Source organism: Heterodontus francisci, chromosome 15 (assembly GCF_036365525.1).
Source record: "Heterodontus francisci isolate sHetFra1 chromosome 15, sHetFra1.hap1, whole genome shotgun sequence".
Lineage (NCBI taxonomy): Eukaryota > Metazoa > Chordata > Chondrichthyes > Heterodontiformes > Heterodontidae > Heterodontus > Heterodontus francisci.
In genome coordinates, this window is record NC_090385.1 from 95,794,548 (window position 1) to 95,820,931 (window position 26,384).

General features: G+C 44.7%; 1 protein-coding gene across 2 annotated transcripts in view; it reads left to right on the top strand.

Annotated features, from left to right (window-relative positions):
• The first annotated feature begins 10,803 nt into the window (after positions 1-10,803).
• si:dkey-172j4.3 (diacylglycerol kinase eta) overlaps positions 10,804-26,384 on the top strand; it is a 246,914-nt gene continuing 231,333 nt past the window's right edge. The window contains exon 1 of one of the 2 annotated variants that reach the window (XM_068047884.1): positions 10,804-11,167. In XM_068047884.1, coding sequence (XP_067903985.1) covers positions 10,982-11,167 — 186 coding nt within the window. In that variant the 5' untranslated portion in view covers positions 10,804-10,981. The remainder of the gene's footprint in view (positions 11,168-26,384) is intronic. The other variant, XM_068047885.1, reaches the window with a different exon arrangement.

Consider the following 26,384-nt stretch of genomic DNA (forward strand, 5'->3'; position numbering starts at 1 on the left):
TTTATCTTTATTCTGCTCTTTTCTGTCTCTATTTGCATGTGTGTATCGCGTATGCATGCGAGCGTGGGATGCGGCATGTATCTGTAGGCGTTGACCCAATTAGAGTTTAAGTTTAATCAATTTCAACTTTTCTTCTTGAAAGCTAAGAAAACCTGTTTGTGCTGGTTCCTTTGCCTTATAATTGGAAAGCGGTGAACAAGGATTCACCAAGGTGGAGCTAAAAACATGATGTGTTTAAAATTAAATCCTGTTACAGTAAGACCAGGTGAAGGCGAAAAGGGAACCCTGGACCAATTTGTCACCTGGATGAAACCGGTGGATTTCTGAAATATGTGTTTCCAGGCCAATGAGGAATGAAACAGTAGTGGATCTAGTTCTGGGGAATGAAGTGCCAACAAAGGATCATTTTTCAGTGGGAAAATCATTTAGGGAACAGTGATCATAATGTCATCAGGTTTGGAATAGTTATGGAAATGGACAATGTACAATTATGTGTAAAAATTCTTACCTGGAGGAGGTCTAACTTGTTTTAGTTGAAAACGGATTTGGCCCAGGTGGATTAGAATCAAAATTTTGGAGCGTGCCTCAAAGAGGAGATGGTTGGGGTACAGAGTAGACACATTCCTATAACGGGGAAAGGAGGGTATCAAAAGCTAAATGTCCCTGTATGACTAAAGAAATAGAGATTAAATTGAGACAGAAAAAAGAGGCTGATAAGAATTGTAAAGTTCATAATACAGTACAGAGCCAAGCTGAATATAGGAAGTACAAAGCTGATCTAAAATAGGAAATAGGAAGGGCATAGAGGGAGTATGAGAATAGGGTAGTGGCTAGCATAAAAGAGAACTCAAGTCTTTTGCAAATACATAAATTGTAAAAGGGCAGTCAAAGGAAGGGTGGGGCCAATTAGGGACCTAAAAAGAAATATCTTTGTGGAGGAAGAGGGTGTGGCTGAGGTGCTGAATGAATATTTTACACTGATCGTCATTAGAGAAAAGGATGCTGCCAATGCAGCAGTATAGGAGAAAGCAGTAGCAATATTATGTAGGATTCAAAGTGTAAAGGGGAGATACTTGAATCAGCTACCTGGACCGTACAGAGGAGTATTGCTTAAAGATACTGGTTACCTAACAGGGAAGGCTGATTTCAATTCACTGAAGCAGACCCGCAGGCAACAGACAGCATCCACTTTGCGAGTAACAATGAGACTTACAATAATATTAAACTATTACCCTCCACGCTCTTTCTAGTCACTTTCAACAGATATCTCATGCACTTCTTTCTGGTCTTTCTATTGCCTCATCGACCTTTTTATCACTCTTGCCAACGTTGCTCTTATCCCTATTGGCCTTGCTGTTTCTCCTGCAGTTCCCTGTTTCCACCCACACTTGGTTAGCTGTGCTACCATAAAGAATCCGTGGAGTATGGAAGTGGAGAAAGTGACTGGATAGAATAGGTGGCGGCAGGAAGATGTATCCGGCAGACTAAACACTTCACCGAAGTTTATTACAGCACCAATATTAACCCTTTCTCACAATCCACTGACAGTATAATCGTTCTAACCCAGAGAGTCTAATCGCACTGGTGCTGCTCTAACCTCCTAGTGCAGAATATGAACGTAATGATTTTTTTTGACATCATATAACCTTCCTCTGGCCAAGATGTTAGCAGAAGTACTAACACATTTAAAATAAACAGGTTAGTGCATTTTTTAAACACACAGAAGACTCAGTTAAGTGTGTGTCTGCTATTATTCTAGTTACCATGCTCTAAAGCTTCTAAATAAAACATTATTTTCTGCTCAGGTTTATTTCTACCTCAAACTTCCCTGCACAAGTGGAATATATTCTGGATGTCCAACTGTGGCTCTGTGGTCGCATTCTCACCTCCAGGTCAGAAGAGGATTCAAGATTCCTCTATGCATTGAAGTCCAACTCCTAAGACCTCAGCACATAATTCAGACTGACACTCCAATGCAGTAATGAGGTAATGCTGCATTATCAGAGTGTTGGAGTAGTTCTACTACTATTAATGAAATTAATGGTGTACAATGGGCTGACAATCTAATACCACCCATTTTGCACCACCAACTGAGTTGAATTCCTACCCCGCCATCTTTTGGATGAAACATTAAACTGAGGCTCCAGCTGCTCTCTCAGGTGAAAGTAACAGATAACATGACACTACTTGAAGAAAAGGAGTTCTCCCTGGTGTCCTGGCCAATATTTATCACTCAATCAACATCACTAAAACAAATTATCGGATCATTAGCACACTGCTGTTTGTCGGAGCTTGCTGTGTGCAAATTGGCAGCTGCTTTCCTGCATTACAACAGTCACTTCACTTCAAAGATGCTTCATTGGCAGTAACGTGTTTTGGGATTTCCCAAGGTTGTGATGCAAGACTTCTGTTTTTCTGTTACCTGCTGGGCTGGCGATTGATAATACCAGCACACAGCTCTCAACTCCAGAATATATGACATTGCTTAACCCACATGCACGAGATGAAAACATAACTGACCAGATGTTTGCGGCACTCACTTTACGATACACATCAGGGAGGTGTCAGACTCGAAATGGTGTTTGATATGCTGCAAAATATAGCAATGAAGCATTGATAATAAGTGTGGCAAACAACAGGAACAGGTCAAGACACGGGAGGAGGAAGTGGCCACTGAGGGGCAGCAAGTTCAGGAAGCCAGACTTTTTGACATTTGAGGTTTGACAGTCAGGAGCTGCAGACAAAACAGAACTGCACCAATCTATTTCCTTTAGCTTGATATTTTCCCTCTTTGACAATGTTCAGAGTTGTTTTCCACTCTGAACATGGAAAATATTCCTGAGTAGAATCTCAGAAGTAAAGAGTTCTTAAATAAACACAGAAAATGCTGGAAATACTCAGCAGGTCGGGCAGCATCTGTGGAAAGAGAAGCAGAGTTAACGTTTCAGGTCTGTGACCTTTCATCAGAACTGGCAAAGGTTAGAAATGTAGCAGGTTTTAAGCATACGAACATACAAAGATACGAATTAGGAGCAGGAGTGGTCACATGGCCCTTTGAGCCTGCTCTGCCATTCAATAAGTTCATGGCTGAACTGATTTCCCCACATTTCCACCTACCCCCGATAACATTCCACCCCCTTGCTTATCAAAAATCTATCTACCCCGCCTTAAAAATATTCAAAGATTCTGCTTCCACCGCCTTTTGAGGAAGACAGTTCCAAAGACTCACGACCCTCTCAGAGAAAAGAATTCCCCTCATCTCTGTCTTTAATGGCGACCCCTTATTTTTAAAGTGACCTCTAGTTTAAAATTCTCCCACAAGGGGAAACATCCTTTCCACATCAACCCTGTAAAGACCCCTCAGGATCTTATATTTTTCAATCAAACCTCATACGCTTCTAAACTCCAGCGGATACATGCCTAGCCTATTCAATCTTTCCTCATAATATAGCCCGCCCATTCCAGGTATCAGTCTAGCAACCCTTCTTTGAACTGCTTCCACAGCATTTACATCCTTTCTTAAATAAGGAGACGAATACTGCACATGTGGTCTCACCAATGCCCTGTATAATTGAAGCACAACCTCCCTACTTTTGAATTCAATTACCCTTGCAATAAACAATAACATTCTATTAGCTTTCCTAATTACGTGCTGTACCTGCATACTGACCTTTTGCGATTCATGCACAAGGACACCAAGATCCCTCTGCATCTCAGAGCTCTGCAATCTCTCACCATTTAAATAATATGCTTCTTTGTTATTCCTCCTGCCAAAATGGACAATTTCACACTTTCCAACAGTATAATCCATTTACCAGATTTTTGCCCACTCACGTAACCTGTCTCTATCCCTTTGTAGCCTCCTTATGTCCTCTTCACAATCAACTTTCCTACCTATCTTTGTGTCATCAGCAAATTTAGCAACCATACCTTCGGTTCCTTCATCCAAGTCATTTATATAAATTGTAAAACATTGCGACCCCAGCACAGATCCCTGTGGGACACCACTTGTTACATCCTGCCAACCAGAAAATGATCCATTTTTGCCTACTCTCTGTTTCCTGTTAGTTAACCAATCTTCTATCCATGCCAATATGTTATCCCCGACACCATGAGCTTTTTTTTTTGCAATAACCTTTGATGTGGCACCTTATCAAATGCCTTCTGGAAATCTAAGTACAATACATCTACTGGTTCCCATTCATCCACAGCACATGTAACTCCCTCAAAGAACTCCAATAAATTGGTTAAACATGATTTCCCTTTCACAAAATCATGTTAACTCTGTCTGATTACCTTGAATTTTTCTAAATGCCCTGCTATAACATCTCTAATAATAGCTTCTAACATTTTCCCTAAGACAAATGTAACTGGCTAATTGGCCTGTAGTTTCCTGCTTTCTGTCTCCCTCCCTTTTTGAATAAAGGAGTTACATTCACTATTTTCCAGTCTAGTGGAACCTTCCCTGAATTTAGGGAATTTTGGAACTATCTCACTAGCCACTATCAACCATCTCACTAGCCACTTCTTTTCAGACCCTAGAATAAAGTCCATCAGTACCCAGGGACTTGTCAGCCCGCAGCTCCAACAATTTGTTCAGTACCGCTTCCCTGGTGATTGTAATTTTCTTGAGTTCCTCCCTCCCTTCCATTTCCTGACTTACAGCTAATACTGGGATGTTACTTATATCCTCTATAGTGAAGACCGATGCAAAATACCTGTTCAACTCGTCTGCCTTCTACTTATTATCCATTATTAATTCCCCAGACTCACTTTCTGAGGGACCAATGTGCAATTATATGCTTTTTCTTTAAGTTTGATACTATCTTTAACTGTTTAAGTTAACCACGGATGGTGGGTCCCCCCCTTCCCCCTTGGAGTTTTTCTTTCTCATTGGAATGCATCTATTCTGTGTATTCTGAAACATCCCCTTAAATGTCTGCCACTGCATCTATACCGACCTATCCCTTAACCTAATTTGCCTGTTTACTTTAGCTAGCTCTGCTTTCATGCCCTCATAATTGCCCTTATTTAAGTTTCAAATACTAGTCTTGGACCCACTCTTCTCTCCCTCAAACTGAATGTAAAATTCAATCATATTATGATCGCTGCTACCTAGGGGCGCCTTAACTATGAGGTCATTAATTAATCCTATCTCATTGCACAATACCAGATCTAGTATACCCTGCTCTCTGGTTGGCTCCAGTTTCTGGAATTAAGCTGTTTCAAGCAATTATCCTGAAAACATTCTATGTACTCCTCATCTAGGCTACCTCTGCCCATCTGATTTTTCCAGTCTATATGTAGGTTAAAATCCCCCATGATTATCGCCATACCTTTCTGACAGGCTACCATGATTTCTTCCTTTACACCCCGTCCTACAGCGTGGTTAACATTAGGTGGCCTGTACACAAGTGACTTCTTGCCTTTATGATTTCTCATCTCTACCCAAACTGTTTCTACATCCTAGTTTCCTGAACTTCGGTCATCCCTCTTTATTACGCTAATACCATCATTAATTAACAGAGCTACCCCTCCACCTTTTCCTAACTTCCTGTCCTTCCTAAATTCCATGTACCCTTCAATATTCAGGTCTCAATCCATGTCATCCTGCAGCCATGTATCTGTAATAGCTATCAGATCATACTTATTGATTTCTATTTGTGCTCTCAGTTCATCTGTTCTGTTTTGAATGCTACGTGCATTCAGATACAGAGCATTTAAGTTGTGTCCTTTTATTATTTTTGTAACTTCTAGCCTTATCTGTCGATTTACTCTTAGATTTGTACACTCTGCCCCTTCCTGTCAGAGTCTGTTTATCATTTCCCATATTATTACCTTCCTCTCTTGCCTTGTCTCTATTCCTTGATTTACCATATCTTCCCAAATTTGATCCCTTGTCCCCATGATTCAGTTTAAAACCCTCTCCACTTCCCTAGTTATATGGCTTGCTAGAATACTGGCCCCAGCACGGTTCAGGTGTAGACCAACCCAACGGTACAGCCACCACTTTCCCCAGTACTGGTGCCAGTGCTTCATGAACCAGAACCCATTTCTACTGCACCAGTCTTTGAGCTATGCATTAATTTATATAATCTTATTTGCCCTATGCCAATTTGCATGTGGCTCAGATAATGATTCAGAAATTATTACCTTTGAGGATCTGCTTCTTAATTTAGTGCCTAATTCCTCATACTGACTATGCAGAACCTCTTTCCTTGTCCTGCCTATGTCGTTGGTACTGACATGGACCATGACGACTGGATCCTCCCCCTCCCACTGTAAGTTCCTCTCCAGCCCTGAGCAGATGTCCCGAACCCTGGCACTGGGCAGACAGCCGTCTGGACTCTCGCTCTTTGCTGCAGGGAACGGTGTCAATCCCCCTCACTATACTGTCCTTTACATTCCTCTTTTCTCCCTCCATTTGAATGGCTTCCTGTATCATGGTGCCATGGTCAGGTTGCTCATCCAGCCTGCAGCCCTCATTCTCATCCAAACCAGCTGAAAGAACCTCAAACGCAAAGACTGAGGCTCCTGCACTCCTGGGTCCCCTTACCTGCCTCAGCTGCAGCCACACACTCCTTTCCCTGACCAAATCAGAAGACCCTATCCTAAGTGGTGTGACTGCCTCCTGGTACAAAGTGTCCAGGTAACTTTCTCCCTCCCTGCTGTTGGCCTCCAGTTCAATGACTCTGAGCCAAAACTCTTTGAGCCGCAAACACCTACTGCAGACGTGTTTGCCCTGGATCACACTGGCATCCAGGCGCTCCCACATGCTAAAGCTATGACACGGCACTGTCCTGCCATCCTTAGAGTCATAGAGAGATACAGCACTAAAATAGGCCCTTTGGCCCACCGAGTCTGTGTTGACCATCAACCACCCATTTATACTAATCCTACATTAATCCCATATTCCCCACCACATCCCCACCTTCTCTCAGTTGTCCTACCACCTACCTACACTAGGGGCAATTTACAATGACCAATTTACCTACCAACCTGCAAGTCTTTGCCTGTGGGAAGAAACTGGAGCACCTGACGGAAACCCGCGCGGTCACAGGGAGAACTTGCAAACTCGGCACAGGCAGTACCCAGAACCGAGCCTGGGTCACTGGAGCTGTGAGGTTGCGGTGCTAACCACTGCGCAACTCTCAATGCAATGTGTTTCAATTAGCTACTTAATTATTTTATTCAATTATTTATTTTATTTTCCTTTTTTATACATTTTATTAAATGTTAGATTAGAGTAGATCTTAACCACTGACCAGATACTCACCAAACAGCTAGCTTCTTCCCCAACCAATCACCTACCTGCTTGCCTGTGATATCACACTTGATTTTCATTGAAGGGCTCATTCCACTGAACTGGATAGGCTAGAGAATAGGCTAGAGAATAGAGGAGAGGATAGAGGCTAGAGAATAGGATAGAGGTTAAGATAGAGGATAAGATAGAGGCTAGAGAATAGGATAGAGGATAGGATAGAGGATAAGATAGAGGCTGGAGGATGGGATAGAGTCTATAGTCTCTCCCTGCTCTCCACGCTCATTTTAAAGTGAAGCCTCTCCCTGTTATCTGCGCTATTTTTGAAGTGAAGCCTTTCACTGCTCTCGGCACTCCTTTTAATGTGAAGCCTCTCCCAGCACTCCATGCTCTTTTTGAAGTGAAGCCTCTCCCAGCACTCGGCACTCTTTTTGAAGGCAAGTGAAGTTTGGGTGGGGGGTAGAGAACAAAAGGGAAGGTGTGTGATAGGACAGAGGGCATTATATGACAAAGATGTCAGGAGACAAAGGCAAAGGGAGTGCTCATGGTGTGGTGAAACACAAAGCATTAGTCCAGAGAGAGTGTTAATGGCAGAATAATGAGCAGCTCTGTCCAAAAGCACAAACATGAAAAACTAAGTTTAAGGCAGGCACATGGTTAAAAAACAAAATAATAATAAAAAGGCCAATCCTGTTCTGAAATTATTGACTTCAGTGTTCAGTCTGGAAGGCTGTAGAAAGCCTGATCGGAAAATGAGGTGCTGTTCCTTGAGTTTGTGTTGAGCTTCACTGGAACACTGCAACAGGCCAAGGACAGAAATGTGGGCATGGGAGCAGGGTGGTGAATTGATATGGCAAGCAACCGGAAGCTCAGGGTCATTTTAGTTTTTAACCATTTTTCTTCTGTAACAGCTTCACGAAAATAGAATACCAATTGCTTGTGAAAGAAAAAGGAATAGTGTGTATAGAATCAGTGGACATCATACAGTGAAAAGGATAATATGTGATACTGTGTGTGTGAGTTCAAGCATTGTGCAATGCACTTTGCATTACCTTGCTAGATTATAGGGTCTGAATAAGAACATTGTTTTGGTGAGTGCCTGCTGTGTGTTAAGCCACATGCTTCCCAGCTGCATTTCGGTATCTGCCGTATGGATGGGCCTCCTTGTGAGATCAACAATTTATTTTACCTTTCTTCTCTGTTTCCCTGCACAAGACTTCATCAACATGGTTGAAATATTGGAAACCAGACTGACACTTGAACAAAAAACCTTCTTGCCTGGCAGCTTCAGACACCAAGCTAACCCTCTCAGCTATAGGAGTCTCCTACATCTGCTGAAGATTCTGCTTTCTGATTGTTTGCTCCTCTGAATAGTAGGGGACACTTTGCTGCTCCAAGGGCACCATCAGTAAACCTGACTGCTATCAACAAACACCCATTAAGTCACAAATCTGCACACAGCACAGCCCATATGCTGATTCATCATTCGATGGTGAAGAAATGAATCTCCATAATTACTGAGCCTTCATGCTGATCAGCTCTTCAGTTGTGTATTAGTTGCAATGCATCGAACCTGGAAATCCCCCCACAATACAAGAAGCTAAAAGGTAGCTATAATACAGGAAAAGGAGGGTAAAATCTAGCTCCCCCACTCTTCACCCATGCAATACAATATAAGAGCAATCACGCTCCCTGAGTGAATTCTGCAGCCTTGGCACACATTGGGCCATAGATGTTAACAACTTATTAATGTCTTCAAATTGCTTTGCCTCTTTACCTGGATATTAAAATCTTTATGCTTACTCCTAGCTCCCTCCTCATGGCTCCTTGTAATTTTAACAATAATTATCAGCTACAAAATGCATTTCCTACAGGCCCTGAATTTTATCGGACTTTTGTTGCTGCCCTGTCATAATTTTGGTGGAATTATGGGGGAAATGCCATCAACTTGTCTGCCCTGTTGTCCTTTATTCGTCGATTGGGCAAGTGGTAATCTTCCCACATGTGGTTTTCCGCCCATTTTTTGTGAACACTGTGTTCTAACTTTCTGATATGTACAGTCGCCAGGCGAGGTTCCCAACCAGTGGTGTGCTCTCATAAGATCAGCCTTTCAATTTTTCTCTGTATCCTCTGCACCACCTGTTCTCCTATCATCAGCAAAGTTGGCAAGTTTTTGCATCAATATCAATCTATATACTATAGAAGCAACAGAATACAAGCACTGTCTCCTAAGGGAATGCCCACTCAAGAACAACCCCTTCACATGCTGTAACACCCCTCACCCCCACTCCTCACTCCCCAGTTTTCAAGATAAGGTAGATAAAGAGAAACTATTTCTGCTGGCGGGGGAGTTTAAGACTTGTCCAAAGATTAGAGCCAGAGCTTTCAGCAGTCAAGTTAGGAAACACTTCTACATGCAGAGGATGGTGGAATTTTGGAACTCTCTTCTACAAAAGCAATCGATACTAGATCAATTGTTAGTTTTAAAACTGAGATTGATAGATTTATGTTAACCAAAGGTATTAAGGGATATGGGGCAAAGGTATGGAGTTAAGTCACAGATCAGCCATGATCTCATTTAATGGCAGAACAGACTCAAGGGCCCCTGTTCCTATCTGTTTATTTACTCCTGTCTGTTGCCCTTCACTACTCACTTTGCTCAGGACCCCTTATCACACATGTGGCACCCTTTGTCACAAACAATGATGCATTAGCCATTTCTGTGGATTGTTCGATGCATTTGGCAACAACTTGTATTTATATAGCACCTTTAATGTAGTAAAGCATCCCTATGTACTTCACAGGACCATTATCAAGCCATGACATTGAGTCATGTAATGCAATATTGGGGCAGACGACCAAAGCCTGGTTAAAGAGGTAGGTTCTAGAGTGTCTTAAAGAAGAAAAGAGAGATAAAGTGCCTGAGAAGTTTCTGGAGGGAATTCTAGAGCTTGGGGCCTAGGCAGCTAAAGGTATGGCTGCCAATGGTGGAGTGATTAAAGTCAGGGATACTGAAGAGCCCAGAATTAAGAGAGTACAGAAGGCTGGAGGAGATAACAGAGATAGGGAGGGGGGAGGCCATGGAGGGATTTGAAAACAAGGATGAGAATTTTAAAATCAAGACATTGCTTGACCAGGAACCAGTGTAGGTCAGTGAGCACAGGGGTGATAGCAGAACGGAACTTGGTGCAAACTCGGACAGGGACAGCAGAGTTTTGGATGACCTCAAGTTTATGGAGGGTAGAATATGGGAGGCAGAAGGACCTGGTGCGAAATAAAAAATAAAATCCATTAGAGCAGCCGCCAGTTCTCTTTAAAAGTAGCCCTTTAAAAGTGAGAGAGGATCGGGGGGCTTGTCTCAAATCAGAAGCAACATTTTTGAATCTTGAGTCTGATCAATCTGATAAAAGTTTCAGTTATTCCTGTTGCCTTTGGTTTCCCTTTGCCATCTCTCCAATGCTCTATTGATCGTGCCCGCTTTTGGTTACATCTTTTCCCTTTCTGACGGCAAGGACATGCAAATAATTGTTTGGTCCTCACACATCCGCATCTGAGTGATGCAGAGAGAGGGAGAGAGAGCCTGCAGTCAACGTGAGAGAGACACAGAGCTGTTCCTGAGCCAAAACAAACTGCAACGCGTGTGCCTCTCCCTCTGCAGTCTCAGCTGCTCTTCCGCATGTCACACTCGGCAGGGTGAAGGGCAGAACTGGATCCTGGACCATGGCTCAGAAACTGCACCCAGACATGTGCATTTCCCGACATAATCGCGAGTCAGTTTCCTCGCTGGACTCGGACAAGTCGCTTCATCCCGAGGTGGGAGACGAGTCCTCGGACAGCGATGGAGAGCAGGAGGGTCCCCAGAAACTGATCCGCAAAGTGTCCACCTCCGGCCAGATCCGCAGCAAGGTAGGCGGGTGGGTGGGCGACCCGACAGGGGCTCAAAGCGACTCGAGTGCCCTCCCCCCTTCCCCCACCGCGCTCGCTGCCCAGCCGTGACCGCCTTTGGAAGTTAAGGTGCAAATTGTGAATGGGAAGCTGGTCCCGGGCTGAATCCTCAGTGTCCAGCATTTCGGCTCTGTACCTGCCCGGGGTCCAGGCATCCCTCCCTCGCCTCACATTGCGACCTGTTGCCCAGGCATCAGTGGATCAATTCAACGATTCGGGGCAAACGGTTTTCTAATGTGCAAGAGGAATTAATTCATATACAGTATACAGGTGAGAGAGAGAGGGGGTAGAACGAAAGAGATAGAAAGAGCGAGGGAACAGAGAGAGGGAGGGGGCAATACATAGAGGCCAGACAGAAATACGGAGAAAGGGCATAGAGACAGATAGGGAGAGTGGACAGGCAGCGGAGAAAGAGAGAGAGAGAAATACAGAGAAAGACCAGAGAAAGAGAACAGGCTGAGAGAGAAATAAACAGAGAGAATAAGAGAGAGAGAGAGCGGAGCGAGAATAGAGAGATAGCGAGGAATGCAAAGGATAGAGACGGTAAGAGAGCTAGAGGTCATAGAGGGGACACACAGAGAGAAGACAGAGAAATGAAGAAAGAGACAGAGGGCAGGTAGATTGAGTTCAGAGAGAAGGGAGAGACAGAGAGTGCACAAAGAAATACAGAGAAGATAGCCAGAGAGAGTGGGCAAAGAGGATAAAGAGGGAAAGAAAAAAAATGCAGAGAGAGACAGATACAGGCTGACAGAGAGAGATGGAAAGGGCTGGAGGGAGGTGCGTGAAGCTTTGGCCTGTACTCAGTAATTCTTTGGCAGCAGTTGGCCCTTGTCCTGGACTCAAGGGCAAGTTGGTGGTTGGCACAAGGATGTGCACACAATCTGTATATCCACAGGATAGGCAGGTGAGAGGGAAATAGTCTGTCTGCCTCAAGGCTTTATATCATCATGGGTTGCACTGAAAGAAGCTGTGTGTGTCATATTTCTGTGTTAGTTCAAAAGAGGAAAATGCCAGGACAGCAAAGATCAGGCACAACCAAGAGCATCAGATATTGGGGCGACTACATTAAAACTGACCCTAATAACCCACTCACACCAACACCGACCCTAATAACCCACTCACACCAACACCGACCCTAATAACCCACTCACACCAACACCGACCATATAACCCACTCACACCAACACCGACCCTAATAACCCACTCACACCAACACTGACCCTAATAACCCACTCACACCAACACCGACCCTAATAACCCACTCACACCAACACCGACCATATAACCCACTCACACCAACACCGACCCTAATAACCCACTCACACCAACACTGACCCTAATAACCCACTCACACCAACACTGACCCTAATAACCCACTCACACCAACACTGACCCTAATAATCCACTCACACCAACACCGACCATATAACCCGCTCACACCAACACCGACCCTAATAACCCGCTCACACCAACACCGACCCTAATAACCCACTCACGCCAACACCGACCCTAATAACCCACTCACGCCAACACCGACCCTAATAACCCACTCACACCAACACTGACCCTAATAACCCACTCACACCAACACCGACCCTAATAACCCACTCACACCAACACTGACCCTAATAACCCACTCACACCAACACTGACCCTATTAACCCACTCACACCAACACCGACCATATAACCCACTCACACCAACACCGACCCTAATAACCCACTCACACCAACACTGACCCTAATAACCCACTCACACCAACACCGACCCTAATAACCCACTCACACCAACACCGACCCTAATAACCCACTCACACCAACACCGACCCTAATAACCCACTCACACCAACACCGACCCTAATAACCCACTCACACCAACACTGACCCTAATAACCCACTCACACCAACACTGACCCTAATAACCCACTCACACCAACACTGACCCTAATAACCCACTCACGCCAACACCGACCCTAATAACCCACTCACACCAACACCGACCCTAATAACCCACTCACACCAACACTGACCCTAATAACCCACTCACACCAACACTGACCCTAATAACCCACTCACACCAACACTGACCCTAATAACCCACTCACACCAACACTGACCCTATTAACCCACTCACACCAACACCGACCATATAACCCACTCACAATAACACTGACCCTAATAACCCACTCACATTAATACTGACCCTTATACCCAGTCACTGTAATACTGATCCCTAATACCTGCTCACACTAACACTGACACGAATAACCCACTCACTCTAACATTTACCCTATTAACCCACTCAGTACTGACACAAATACACTCTCGGTTGTTTCAATAACAAAACCCTTTTAATATAGTATAATAAAAGCAAAATACTGCTGGAAATCTGAAATAAAAGCAACAAAGTGCTGGAAATACTCAGCAGGTCTGGCAGCATCTGTGGAGAGAGAAGCAGAGTTAATGTTTCAGGTCAGTGACCTTTCATCAGAACCCTTTTTATATAGGTTGGTGGCCAGCCTCCCTCACTACTCCCAATCAGGTAACCATCTAGATTCCAATAGCGATGGGGCGGGGGAGTCATTCCTCTCGTCCCATCCGATATGGATCACAACCCAGTATTCAGAGTCTGGAAGCCTCAGCTCCACTCACCAGGACTCTTTGGCATGGAGCTCAAACCCTGCAAATTCTGACTCAGAGATGGCAAGGCTACCACTGAGCCAAGATTTACTCCAATACTGATTATTACTCACCCATAATTACAAGCTGCAGATATACTGATTTTAGCAACTGCAGTCAATATAAAGGACTTACGTTGGGAGGTGAATCACTTCAACACTGACAACAGGATCCTGCCATGTGAGTCCTACATTTTCAATTAGTACAGCAGAGGAATGTGCTGACATTAAATAGCCGATGAGTGACTTGTAAGTATCAATTTAAAACACAGGCTGTATTAAAGACATAATGAATGTAATTACTAACTACAACTATTAACGGTTGTAGCAGTGTTAGGTTCTGAGCATTGATAATTTTATGAGACAACATTGGGAAATACGATTGTGGGACAGGGCTGGGACTGAGACTTGCCCTTTGCTGAAGCTGCAATCTGACCTGGATTCTGCATACAGATATGGCATGGACCACCCCCCCCCCCCTCCCCTCCCCTAGTGTAGGAGCAGACATCATCAGCCAGCACTGTGTGTGACACTGTGAATCATCGTCTGTAATGGGAGTGGATTGGGTAGGGTTGTAAAAAGGGCCTTTGAGCTTTCAGATTAGTACCTGTGAACCTGCAGAGTTCACTTTGAATCAAAGCCTGCTCGTTCGCAACATATTGTTTATTTACTGAGGCAAAAGCAGCTATGGTCTCTAATATTGAGTGCAAAAGCAACTGATCCTCAAATTTTAGCATATGCACTGTTTGAAAAAGCACCCAGTTACAGGACTTCATGATTTTGGCCATCAACTTCCTGAATAATCAATTTGTCATTGAATATAGGCTATGATTGGGTTGTATCTGTCCCAGGAGTGTTTGATGGGGACAGTGGAGAGTAAGCTTTAATCTGTATCTACCCCATGATGCAATGCTGCTAAACTTTCAATGACCTCACACGAGTGGTCAAGGTCAGTGAATGCATCTTCACATGTCATATCCTTACAGCTGAACTGTTAGCCTCACATACTGCTCAATGCACCACACCCATATCACTCACCTACCAGCAATCTCTATCAATCACAACTCATACCTAATGTTCATAGATTCACCTCACCCTCACACACTTAGCATAGCTGGAAGCCTCATACCCACATCTCACAGCTTGTGCAGACTGCCAGCTATTCAACCGTGACAGTTATGCCCCCCCCTAGAACACAAGAACACAAGAAATAGGAGCTGGGATTTTTTTGGAAATCCAGATATACGACATCTACTGGTTCCCCTTTATCTATGCTTTTAGTAACATCCTCAAAAAACTCGAATAAATTTGTCAAACAGGATTTCCCTTTAGTAAAACCATGTTGAATTGTTCTAATCATACTGTGCTTTTCTAATTGCATTGTTAAGATTTCCTTAATAATAGATTCCAGCATTTCCCCAATGACTAATGTTAGGCTAACTAGCCTGGAGTTCCCTGTATTCTCTCCCCCTCCTTTCCTGAAAAGTTGTGTAACATTTGCCAACTTCCAATCTGATGGGACCATTCCCGAATCAAAAGAATTTTGGAAAATCATAGCTAGTGCATCCACTATATCTTTTTTGCAACATTGTAAGCCTTTTCTTTTAATTTAATACTATCCCAAACTTCCTGAGTGAGCCACGGATGGCTCTTACTGGCTGAGTTTTTGTTTTTCAAAGGAATGTATTTTTGTTGAACATTTTGAAATGTTTCTTTAAAGGTTTCCCACTGTTTATTTACCGCCATACCTTTTAGTCTATTTACCCAATTTACCTTTGCCAGTTCTCCCCTCATGCCGAAATAATTTACTTTATTTAAGTTTAAGAGTTTTGTTTGTGATTATGCATATCACTTTCAAAGAACAAAGAACAGTACAGCACAGGAACAGGCCATTTGGCCCTCCAAGCCTGCGCCGATCTTGATGCCTGTCTAAACTAAAACCTTCTGCACTTTCAGGGTCCATATCCCTCTAATTCCATCCTATTCATGTATTTGTCAAGATGCCTGTTAGACGTCGCTATCGTACCTGCTTCCACCACCTCCCCCGGCAGCAAGTTCCAGGCACTCACCACCCTCTGTGTAAAAAAACTTGCCTCGCACATCCCCTCTAAACTTTGCCCCTCGCACCTTAAACCAATGTCCCCCAGTAACTGACTCTTTCACCCTGGGAAAAAGTTTCTGACTATCCACTCTGTCCATGCCGCTTATAACTTTGTAAACCTCTATCATGTCGCCCCTCCACTTCCATCGTTCCAGTGAAAACAATCCGAGTTTATCCAACCTCTCCTCATAGCTAATACCCTCCAGACCAGGCAACATCCTGGTAAAGCTCCTCTGTACCCTCTCCAAAGCCTCCACATCCTTCTGGTAGTGTGGCGACCAGAATTGCACGCAATATTCCAAGTGTGGCCTAACTAAGGTTCTGTACAGCTGCAGCATGACTTTCCAATTTTTATACTCTATGCCCCGACCGATGAAGGCAAGCATGCCATATGCCTCCTTGACTACCTTGTCCACCTGCGTTGCCACTTTCAGTGATCTGTGGACCTGTACGCCCAGATCTCTCTGCCTGTCAGTACTCCTAAGGGTTCTGCCATTTACTGTATACTTCCCACCTGTATCAGACCTTCCAAAATGCATTACCTCACATTTGTCCGGATTAAACTCCATCTGCCATTTCTCTGCCCAAGTCTCCAACCGATCTATATCCTGCTGTATCCTCTGACAATCCTCGTCACTATCCGCAACTCCACCAACCTTTGTGTCGTCCGCAAACTTACTAATCAGACCAGCTACATTTTCCTCCAAATCATTTATATATACTACAAACAGCAAAAGTCCCAGCACTGATCCCTGCAGGACACCACTAGTCGCAGCCCTCCATTCAGAAAAGCACCCTTCCACTGCTACCCTCTGTCTTCTATGACCGAGCCAGTTCTGTATCCATCTTGCCAGCTCACCTCTGATCCCGTGTGACTTCACCTTTTGTACCAGTCTGCCATGAGGGACCTTGTCAAAGGCTTTACTGAAGTCCATGTAGACAACATCCACTGCCCTTCCTTCATCAATCATCTTAGTCACTTCCTCAAAAAACTCGATCAAGTTAGTGAGACACGACCTCCCCTTCACAAAACCATGCTGCCTCTCACTAATAAATCCATTTATTTCCAAATGGGAGTAAATCCTGTCCTGAAGAATCCTCTCCAATAATTTCCCTACCACTGACGTAAGGCTCACCGGCCTGTAATTTGCTGGATTATCCTTGCTACCCTTCTTAAACAAAGGAACAACATTGGCTATCTCCAGTCCTCTGGGACCTCACCTGTAGCCAATGAGGATACAAAGATTTCTGTCAAGGCCCCAGAAATTTCCTCCCTTGCCTCCCTCAGTATTCTGGGGTAGATCCAATCAGGCCCTGGGGACTTATCTACCTTAAGATTTTTCAAGACGCCCAACACATCCTCCTTTTTGATATCGACATGACCCAGACTATCTCCACTCCCCTCCCTAGACTCATCATCCACCAAGTCCTTCTCTTTGGTGAATATTGATGCAAAGTACTCATTTAGTACCTCGCCCATTTCCTCTGACTCCATGCATAGATTCCCTCCTCTGTCTTTGAGTGGGCCAACCCTTTCCCTGGTTACCCTCTTGCTCTTTATATACGTATAAAAAGCCTTGGGATTCTCCTTAATCCTATTTGCCAATTACTTTTCATGACCCCTTTTCGCCCTCCTGACTCCTTGCTTAAGTTCCTTCCTACTTGCTTTATATTCCTTTATATTCTGTTCCCAGCCTTCTAGCCCTCACGAATGCTTCCTTTTTCTTTTCGACGGCTCACAACATCCCTCGTTATCCAAGGTTCCCGAAACTTGCCAAACATGTTCCTCACAGGAACATGCCGGTCCTGGATTCTAATCAACTGACGTTTGAAAGACTCCCACATGTCAGATGTTGATTTACCCTCAAACAGCCGCCCCCAATCTAAATTCTTCAGTTCCTGCCTAATATTGTTATAATTAGCCTTCCCCCAATTTAGCACCTTCACCCGAGGACTACTCTTATCCTTATCCACAAGTACCTTAAAACTTACGGAATTATGGTCACTGTTCCCGAAATGCTCCCCTACTGAGACTTCGACTACCTGGTCGGGCTCATTCCCCAATACCAGGTCCAGTACGGCCCCTTCCCTAGTTGCACTATCTACATATTGTTTCAAGAAGCCCTCCTGGATGTTCCTTACAAATTCTGCTCCATCCAAGCCCCTAGTACTATGTGAGTCGCAGTCAATATAAAATCACCCACCACAACAATCCTGTTGCTTTTACATCTTTCCAAAATCTGTCTACATATCTGCTCCTCTGTCTCCCGCTTGCTGTTGGGAGGCCTGTAGTAAACACCCAACATCGTGACTGCACCCTTCCTATTCCTGAGCTCTACCCATATTCCCTCGCTGAATGATCCCTCCGAGGTGTCCTCCCGCAGTACATTTGTGAGATTCTCCGTAACCAGTATTGCAACTCCCCCACCCCATTTACATCCCCCTCTATCCCGCCTGAAGCATCTAAATCCCTGAACGTTTAGCTGCCAATTCCGTCCTTCCCTCAACCAAGTCTCTGTAATAGCAACCACATCATAGATCCAAGTACTAATTCAAGCTCTAAGTTCATCTGCCTTACCTGTTATACTTCTCACATTGAAACAAATGCACTTCAGACCACCAGTCCCACTGTGCTCAGCAACATCTCCCTGCCTGCTATTCCTCTTAGTCTTACTGGCCTTATTTACTAGTTCCCCCTCAGTTATTTCACCTGCTGTCCCACTGCTCTGGTTCCCACCCCCCTGTCACACTAGTTTAAACCCTCCCGAGTGACGCTAGCAAACCTCGCAGCCAGGAGATTTGTGCCCCTCCAGTTTAGATGCAACCTGTCCTTCTTGTACAGGTCCAACCTGTCCCAGAAGAGATCTCAATAATCCAGATATCTGAAACCCTCCTTCCTACACCAGCTGTTCAGCCATGTGTTTAGCTGCACTATCTTCCTATTTCTAGCCTCACTGGCACGTGACACAGGGAGTAATCCTGAGATTACAACCCTAGAGATCCTATTTTTTAACTTACTACCTAACTCCCTGAACTCCCCCTGCAGGACCTCGTCACTCTTCCTGTCTATGTCATTGGTACCAATGTGTACCTCAACCTCTGGCTTTTCACCCTCCCCCTTCAGAATGCCCCCTGCCTGTTCAGAGACATCCTTGACCCTGGAACCAGGGAGGTAACATACCATCCTGGAGCCTCTTTCACATCCACAGAAGCGCCTATCTGTGCCCCTGACTATAGAGTCCCCTATAACTATTGCTCTTCTGCGCTTTGTCCCTTCCTGCTGAACAACAGAGCCAACCGTGGTGCCACTGCTCTGGCTGCTGTTGTTTCCCCCTGATAGGCCATCCCTCCCAACAGTATCCAAAATGGTATACTTGTTAGAGAGGGGAATAGCCACAGGGGATTCCTGCACTGACTGCCTGCCCCTTCTAGCGGTCACCCATCTATCTGCCTGCACCTTGGGTGTAACCACATCTCTAAAACTCCTGTCTATGATGCTTTCCGCCACCTGCATGCTCCTAAGTGCATCCAATTGCTGCTCCAACCGATCCATGTGGCTTAAAAAAGTTTTTAAGTTTTTCAAACTTAACATGGAATTCAATGGTATTGTAATCACTGTTTCCCAGTGGATCTTTTACGATGAAATTGCTTATCAACCCTGCTTCATTACACTATACTAGATCTAAGATAGCTTTATCTCTTGTTGGCTCCACAATCTATTGCTCCAAGAAACAGTCCCAAAAACATTTGAGTCATAGCATCATAGAGTTATACAGCACAGAAACAGGCCCGTGCTGGCCATCAAGCACCTAACTATTCTAATCCCATTTTCCAGCACTTGTCCATAGCCTCCGATGCTATGGCATTTCAAGTGCTCATCTAAATACTTCTTAAATGTTGTGAGGGTTCCTGCCTCTACCACCTCGTCAGGCAGTGTGTTCCAGATTCCAACCACCCTCTGGGTGAAAAAAGTTTTCCTCAAATCCCCTCTAAGCCTCCTGCCACTTACCTTACATCTATGCCCCCTGGTTATTGACCCCTCCACTAAGGGAAAAAGTTTCTTCCCATCAAACCTATCAATGCCCCTCATAATTTTATACACCTCAAACATGTCCCCCCTCAACCTTCTCTGCTCTAAAGAAAACAACCCGAGCCTTTTCAGTCTCTCTTCATAGCTGAAATGCTCCAGCCCAGGCGACATCCTAGTGAATCTCCTCTGCACCCTCTCCAGTGCAATCACATCCTTCCTGTAGTGTGGTGACCAGAACTGTACACAGTAATCCAGCTGTGGCCTAACTAGCGTTTTTTACAGTTCTATCATAACCTCCCTGCTCTTATATTCTATGCCTCGGCTGATAAAGGCAAGTATCCCAAAGGCCTTCCTAACCACCTTAACTACCTGTGCTGCTGCTTTCAGTGATCTATGGACAAGTACACCAAGGTCCCTCGGACCTTCTGTACTTCCTAGGGTCCTACCATCCATTGTATATTCCCTTGCCTTGTTAGTCCTCCCAAAATGCATTACCTCACACTTCTCAGGATTAAATTCCACTTGCCACTTCTCTGCCCATCTTACCAGCCCATCTATATCGTCCTGTAATTTAAGGCTTTCCTCCTCACTATTTACGACACCACCAATTTTCATGTCATCTGCAAACTTACTGATCATACCTCTAATATATAAGTCTAAATCATCACCCTCTGCCTCCTGCCACTAAGCCAATTTTGGATCCAATTTGCCAAATTGCCCTGGATCCCATGGGCTCTTACCTTCTTAACCAATCTCCCATGGGGGACCTTATCAAAAGCCTTACTGAAGTCCATGTAGACTACGTCAACTGCTTTACCCTCATCTACACATCTAGTCACCTCCTTGAAAAATTTAATCAAGTTAGTTGGACACGATCTCCCCATGACAAAGCCATGCTGACTATCAATCTACAAACTCATCTTTTAGACCAGTCCTGTCAATTTTATTGTCCCCGTCTCTATGAAGATTAAAGTCCCTCACAATTATTACATTGCCTTTTTTACAAGCTCCAATAATTTCTTGCTTAATGCTCTGTCCAATGTATAACTACTATTTGGGAAGTTATAAACTATTCCTACCAGTATTCCCTGATTCTTGCTTTTCCTTTTTTCCACCCATACTGATTCTCCTTCATGATCTTCCGAAGCGAGAGCCTTTCTCACTACTGCCCTTATGTCATCCTTTACCATCAGTGCTACCCCTCCTTTGCTATTCTGTCTTTCTTTCCGAAATATTGTGTACCCTGGAATATTTATTGCCCAACCATTTCTCTGTAATGGCGATTAGATCTAAATCATTTACCTCCATTTGTGCCATTAATACACCTACCTTATCTAGTCATAGAGTTATACAGCACAGAAACAGGCCCTTCGGCCCATCGTGTCCACGCTGGCCATCAAGCCTATCTATTCTAATCCCATTTTCCAGCACTTGGCCCGTCGCCTTGTATGCTATGGCGTTTCAAGTGCTCATTTAAATACTTCTTAAATGTTGTGAGGGTTCCTGCCTCTACCACCTCTTCAGGCAGTGTGTTCCAGATTCCAGCCACCCTCTGGGTGAAAAGATTTTCCTCAAATCCCCTCTAAACCTCCTGCCCCTTACCTTAAATCTATGCCCCCTGGTTATTGACCCCTCCTCTAAGGGAAAAGGTTTCTTCCTATGTACCCTATCAATGCCACTCATAATTTTGTATACCTCAACCAGGTCCCCCCTCAGCCTTCTCTGCTCTAAGGAAAACAACTCTAGCCTATCAAGTCTCTCTTCATAGCTGAAATGCTCCAGCCCAGGCAACATCCTGGTGAATCTCCTCTGCACCCTCTCCAGTGCAATCACATCCTTCCGATAGTGTGGTGACCAGAACTGTACACAGTACTCCAGCTGTGGCCTAACTAGCGTTTTATACAGCACCATCTTAACCTCCCTGCTCTTATATTCTATGCCTCGGCTAATATCTACCTGTGCTGCTGCCTTCAGTGATCTGTGGACAAGTACACCAAGGTCCCTCTGACCCTCTGTATTTCCTAGGGTCCTACCATCCATTGTATATTCCCTTGCCTTGTTAGTCCTCCCAAAATGCATCACCTCATACTTCTCAGGTATTCCATTTGCCACTGCTCTGCCCATCTTACCAGCCCATCTATATCATCCTGTAATCTAAGGCTTTCATCCTGACTATGACAACACCAATTTTCGTGTAATCTGCGAACTTACTGATCATACCTCTAATATTTATGTCTAAATCATTAATGTACACTACAAACAGCAAGGATCCCCGCACCGATCCCTGCAGTACGCCACTGGTCACAGGCTTCGAATCGTAAAAACAACCCTTGACTATCACGACTCCTGCCACAAAGCCAATTTTGGATCCAATTTGACAAATTGCCCTGGATCCCATGGGTACTTACCTTCTTGACCAATCTCCCATGTGGGACCTTTTCAAAAGCCTTACTGAAGTCCGTGTAGACTCCATCAACTGCTTTACCCTCATCTACACACCTAGTCACCTCCTCGAAAAATTCAAACAAATTTGTTAGACATGATCTCCCCCTGACAAAGCCATGCTGACTTTCCTTGATTAATCCCTGCCTCGCCAAGTGGAGATTAATCCTGTCCCTCAGAACTTTTTCCAATAGCTTCCCAACCACTGATGTTAGACTCACTGGCCTCTAATTACCTGGTTTATCCCTGCTACCCTTCTTGAATAATGGTACCCAACATTCACTGTCCTCCAGTCCCCTGGCACTTCTGCTGTGGCCAGAGAGGATTTGAAAATTTGTGTCAGAACCCCTGCTATCTCCTCCCTTGCCTCACATAGCAGCCTGGGATACATCTCACCTGGGCCTGGGGATTTATCCACTTTTAAGCCTGCTAAAACAGCTAATACCTCCTCCCTTTCAATGCTAATTTGTTCAAGTATATCACAATCTTCCTCCCTGATCTTTACACCTACATCATCCTTCTCCATAGTGAACACAGATGAAAAGTAATCATTTAAAATCTCATCTATGTCCTCCGGCTCCACACACAGATTGCGACTTTGGTCACTAATGGGCCCTACTCTTTCCCTGGTTACCCTCTTGCCCTTCATATACTTAAAAAACACCTTGGGATTTTCCTTTATCTTGCCCACCGTGTTTTTTCATGCCCCCTCTTCGCTCTCCTAATTACTTTTTTAAGTACCCCCCTACACTTTCTATACTCCTCTAGAGCCTCCGCTATTTTCAGCCCTCTGTATCTGCCATAAGCCTCCTTTTTTTTCCTTATCCAATCCTCTATATGCCTTGACATCCAGGGTCCCCTGCACCTATTGGTTCTCCCCTTCACCTTTATAGGAACATGTTGGCTCTGAACTATCACTATTCCCTCTTTGAATGACTTCTTCTGGTCTGATGTCGGCTTCCCTACAAATAGCTGCTCCCAGTCCACTTTGGCCAGATCCAGTTTTATCATATTGAAATCGGCCAGTCCCCAATTCAGTACCTTCATTTCCGGTCCATCTTTGTCCTATTCCATAACTACTTTAAATCTTACAGAGTTATGGTCACTATCTCCGAAGTGCTCCCCCACTGACAATTCTACCACTTGTCCGGCTTCATTCCCTAGGATTAGGTCCAGTACTGCCCCTTTTCTTTTGGACTTTCTACGTACTGGCTCAAAAAGCTCTCCTGGATACACTTTAAGAATTCCGCCCTCTTTAAGCCTTTTGCATTATGACTACCCCGGTTGATATTGGGGAAGGTGAAATCCCCTACTATTATTACCCTATTATTTTTATACCTCTCTGAAATTTGCCTACATATCTGCTCCTCTATCTCTCCCTGACTGTTTGGAGGCCTGTAGTACACTCCCAGCCAAGTAATTCCCCCATTTTTGTTTTTAAGTCCGACCCATATGGCCTCATTTGAGGGACCTTCTAAGATATCATCCCTCCTTACTGCAGTAATTGACTCCTTCATCAATAGTGCAATGCCACCTCCTCTTTTACACTCCCCACCCCCCACCCCCCCCCCACCCCTGTTACGCCTTAAGATTCTATACCCTGGAATATTGAGCTGCCAGTCCTGCCCTTCCCTCACCATTTCTCTGTGATAGCAATAATATCATATCCCCATGTGTTAATCAATGCCCTCAATTCATCTGCCTTACTTGTAAGACTCCTTGCGTTAAAATAGATGCAATCCAGCCTTGCATTATTCGCTTGTGCCTTAACATGTCTATATTTGCTCTTCCTTCCAGACTGACTTAGTTTCTTTTCTTTATTTGGCTGTGCGTCACCCTCTACTGTACCTCCACTCAGTATCCCATCCCCCTGCCAAATTAGTTTAACACCCCCCCCCATCCCAACAACACTAGCAAACTTCCCAGCAAGGATGTTGGTCCCGTTCTGGTTCAGGTGCAACCCGTCTGACTTGTACAGGTCCCACCTTCTGCAGAAACAGTCCCAGTGATCCAGGAAACTAAAGCCCTCCCTCCTGCATCATCTCCTCAGCCACACATTCATCTGCTCTATCCTCCTATTCCTATACTCACTAGCACGTGGCATCGGCAGTAATCCAGAGATTACAACCTTTGAGATCCTGCTTTTTAATCTGCTACCAGTAGACTGCTGCTACCTATGCTGAGATGATGGAGTCCAAAGCCAGGCCTTCAAGGGCCAGAGCTGTTTGAGGTTGTCCTGCATGGCCATCTGCATTCTACCCCACTGAAGACCTTCCACCAGCAATGTTGCAGCCACTAGGGTAGCACTTCATAGGATCACTAGGACAGGCAAAGGCATATGGAAGACAAGCACTGAGGGAATGCATAAGAGTGATTACTTGGCATTTGTATGCAATACGGTATGGTTTGATTGATAAATTTGGTTTGGAATGTTTATTTTGGGGTGGCTTTTATTTTTGTATTGTGACCAAGCAGACGCTGTGATGATCAGATGGAAAGTATGGTTTGGGACAGCTGGTGAATGGGGAATACAGGTTGTGTTTAGTCTATCATGCTGAGTCAATCATGGACAGCCTGGTCATAAAGGGACTGTGCTGCTGGCCTCTTTCCTTTCTCCTCCACCTGCTGCTCAGCTGGTCATCATGTAACTGGTGGCCCTCATGATGGTGATGTTGTGCAGCTTGCAGCAGACCACAATAAATCTTGATGCTCACTCTACCAAGTACTGCAGAGCTCCTCAGCAGCGGTCCAGGTAGCAGAAGCATAGTTTAAGCACTCTGCTGGTCTGGTCTAACAGATTTCGTGTGGCAGCATGCCTTTTGTTGTCTGAACGCTGCCCATGTGTGCATGGGTTGTGCAGTGGAGTTATGAGCCAGGTCATCAATGGATAGCCCTTGTTTCCCAGTAGTCAGCCTCTGGTTTGTTGTGGTGGTTCAAATGCAGATGGCACAGCGGACTGCCGCAGAATGAAGGCATCATATCTGCTGCCAGGATACTGGGCATTGACCTGCATGATGATCTGCATATGGTGCACACCAGCTGGACATTGAGGGAGTGGAAGCGCTTCCAATTGTGGAACATCTCAGAATTGGCATGCAGTACCTGCAAAGTGATGTACATCCAATCAAGGCACATTGCACCATGGGGATGTTTGCAATCCTTGTGAAGATGTGTGCTCACTCTGCCTACTTCTCTATTGCAAGAGAGAATGACATGTATTTAGCCCTCTTGGAATACTGCGCCTCAGTGAGCTCCCTTACACAACAGTGGATGGCAAACTGGGAGTTGTTCCAAATATTAGAATTAGAATTAGAATTAGAACATTACAGCGCAGTACAGGCCCTTCGGCCCTCGATGTTGCGCCGACCTGTGAAACCATCTGACCTACACTATTCCATTTTCATCCATATGTCTATCCAATGACCACTTAAATGCCCTTAAAGTTTGCGAATCTACTACTGCTGCAGGCAGGGCGTTCCACGCCCTTACTACTCTCTGAGTAAAGAAACTACCTCTCACATCTGTCCTATATCTATCACCCCTCAACTTGAAGCTATGTCCCCTCGTGTTTGCCATCACCATCCGAGGAAAAAGACGCTCACTATCCACCCTATCTAACCCTCTGATTATCTTATATGTCTCTATTAAGTCACCTCTCCTCCTCCTTCTCTCCAACGAAAACAACCTCAAGTCCCTCAGCCTTTCCTCGTAAGACCTTCCCTCCATACCAGGCAACATCCTAGTAAATCTCCTCTGCACCCTTTCCATAGCTTCCACATCCTTCCTATAATGCGGTGACCAGAACTGCACGCAATACTCCAGGTGCGGTCTCACCAGAGTTTTGTACAGCTGCAGCATGACCTCGTGGCTCCGAAACTCGACCCCCCTACTAATAAAAGCTAACACACCATATGCCTTCTTAACAGCC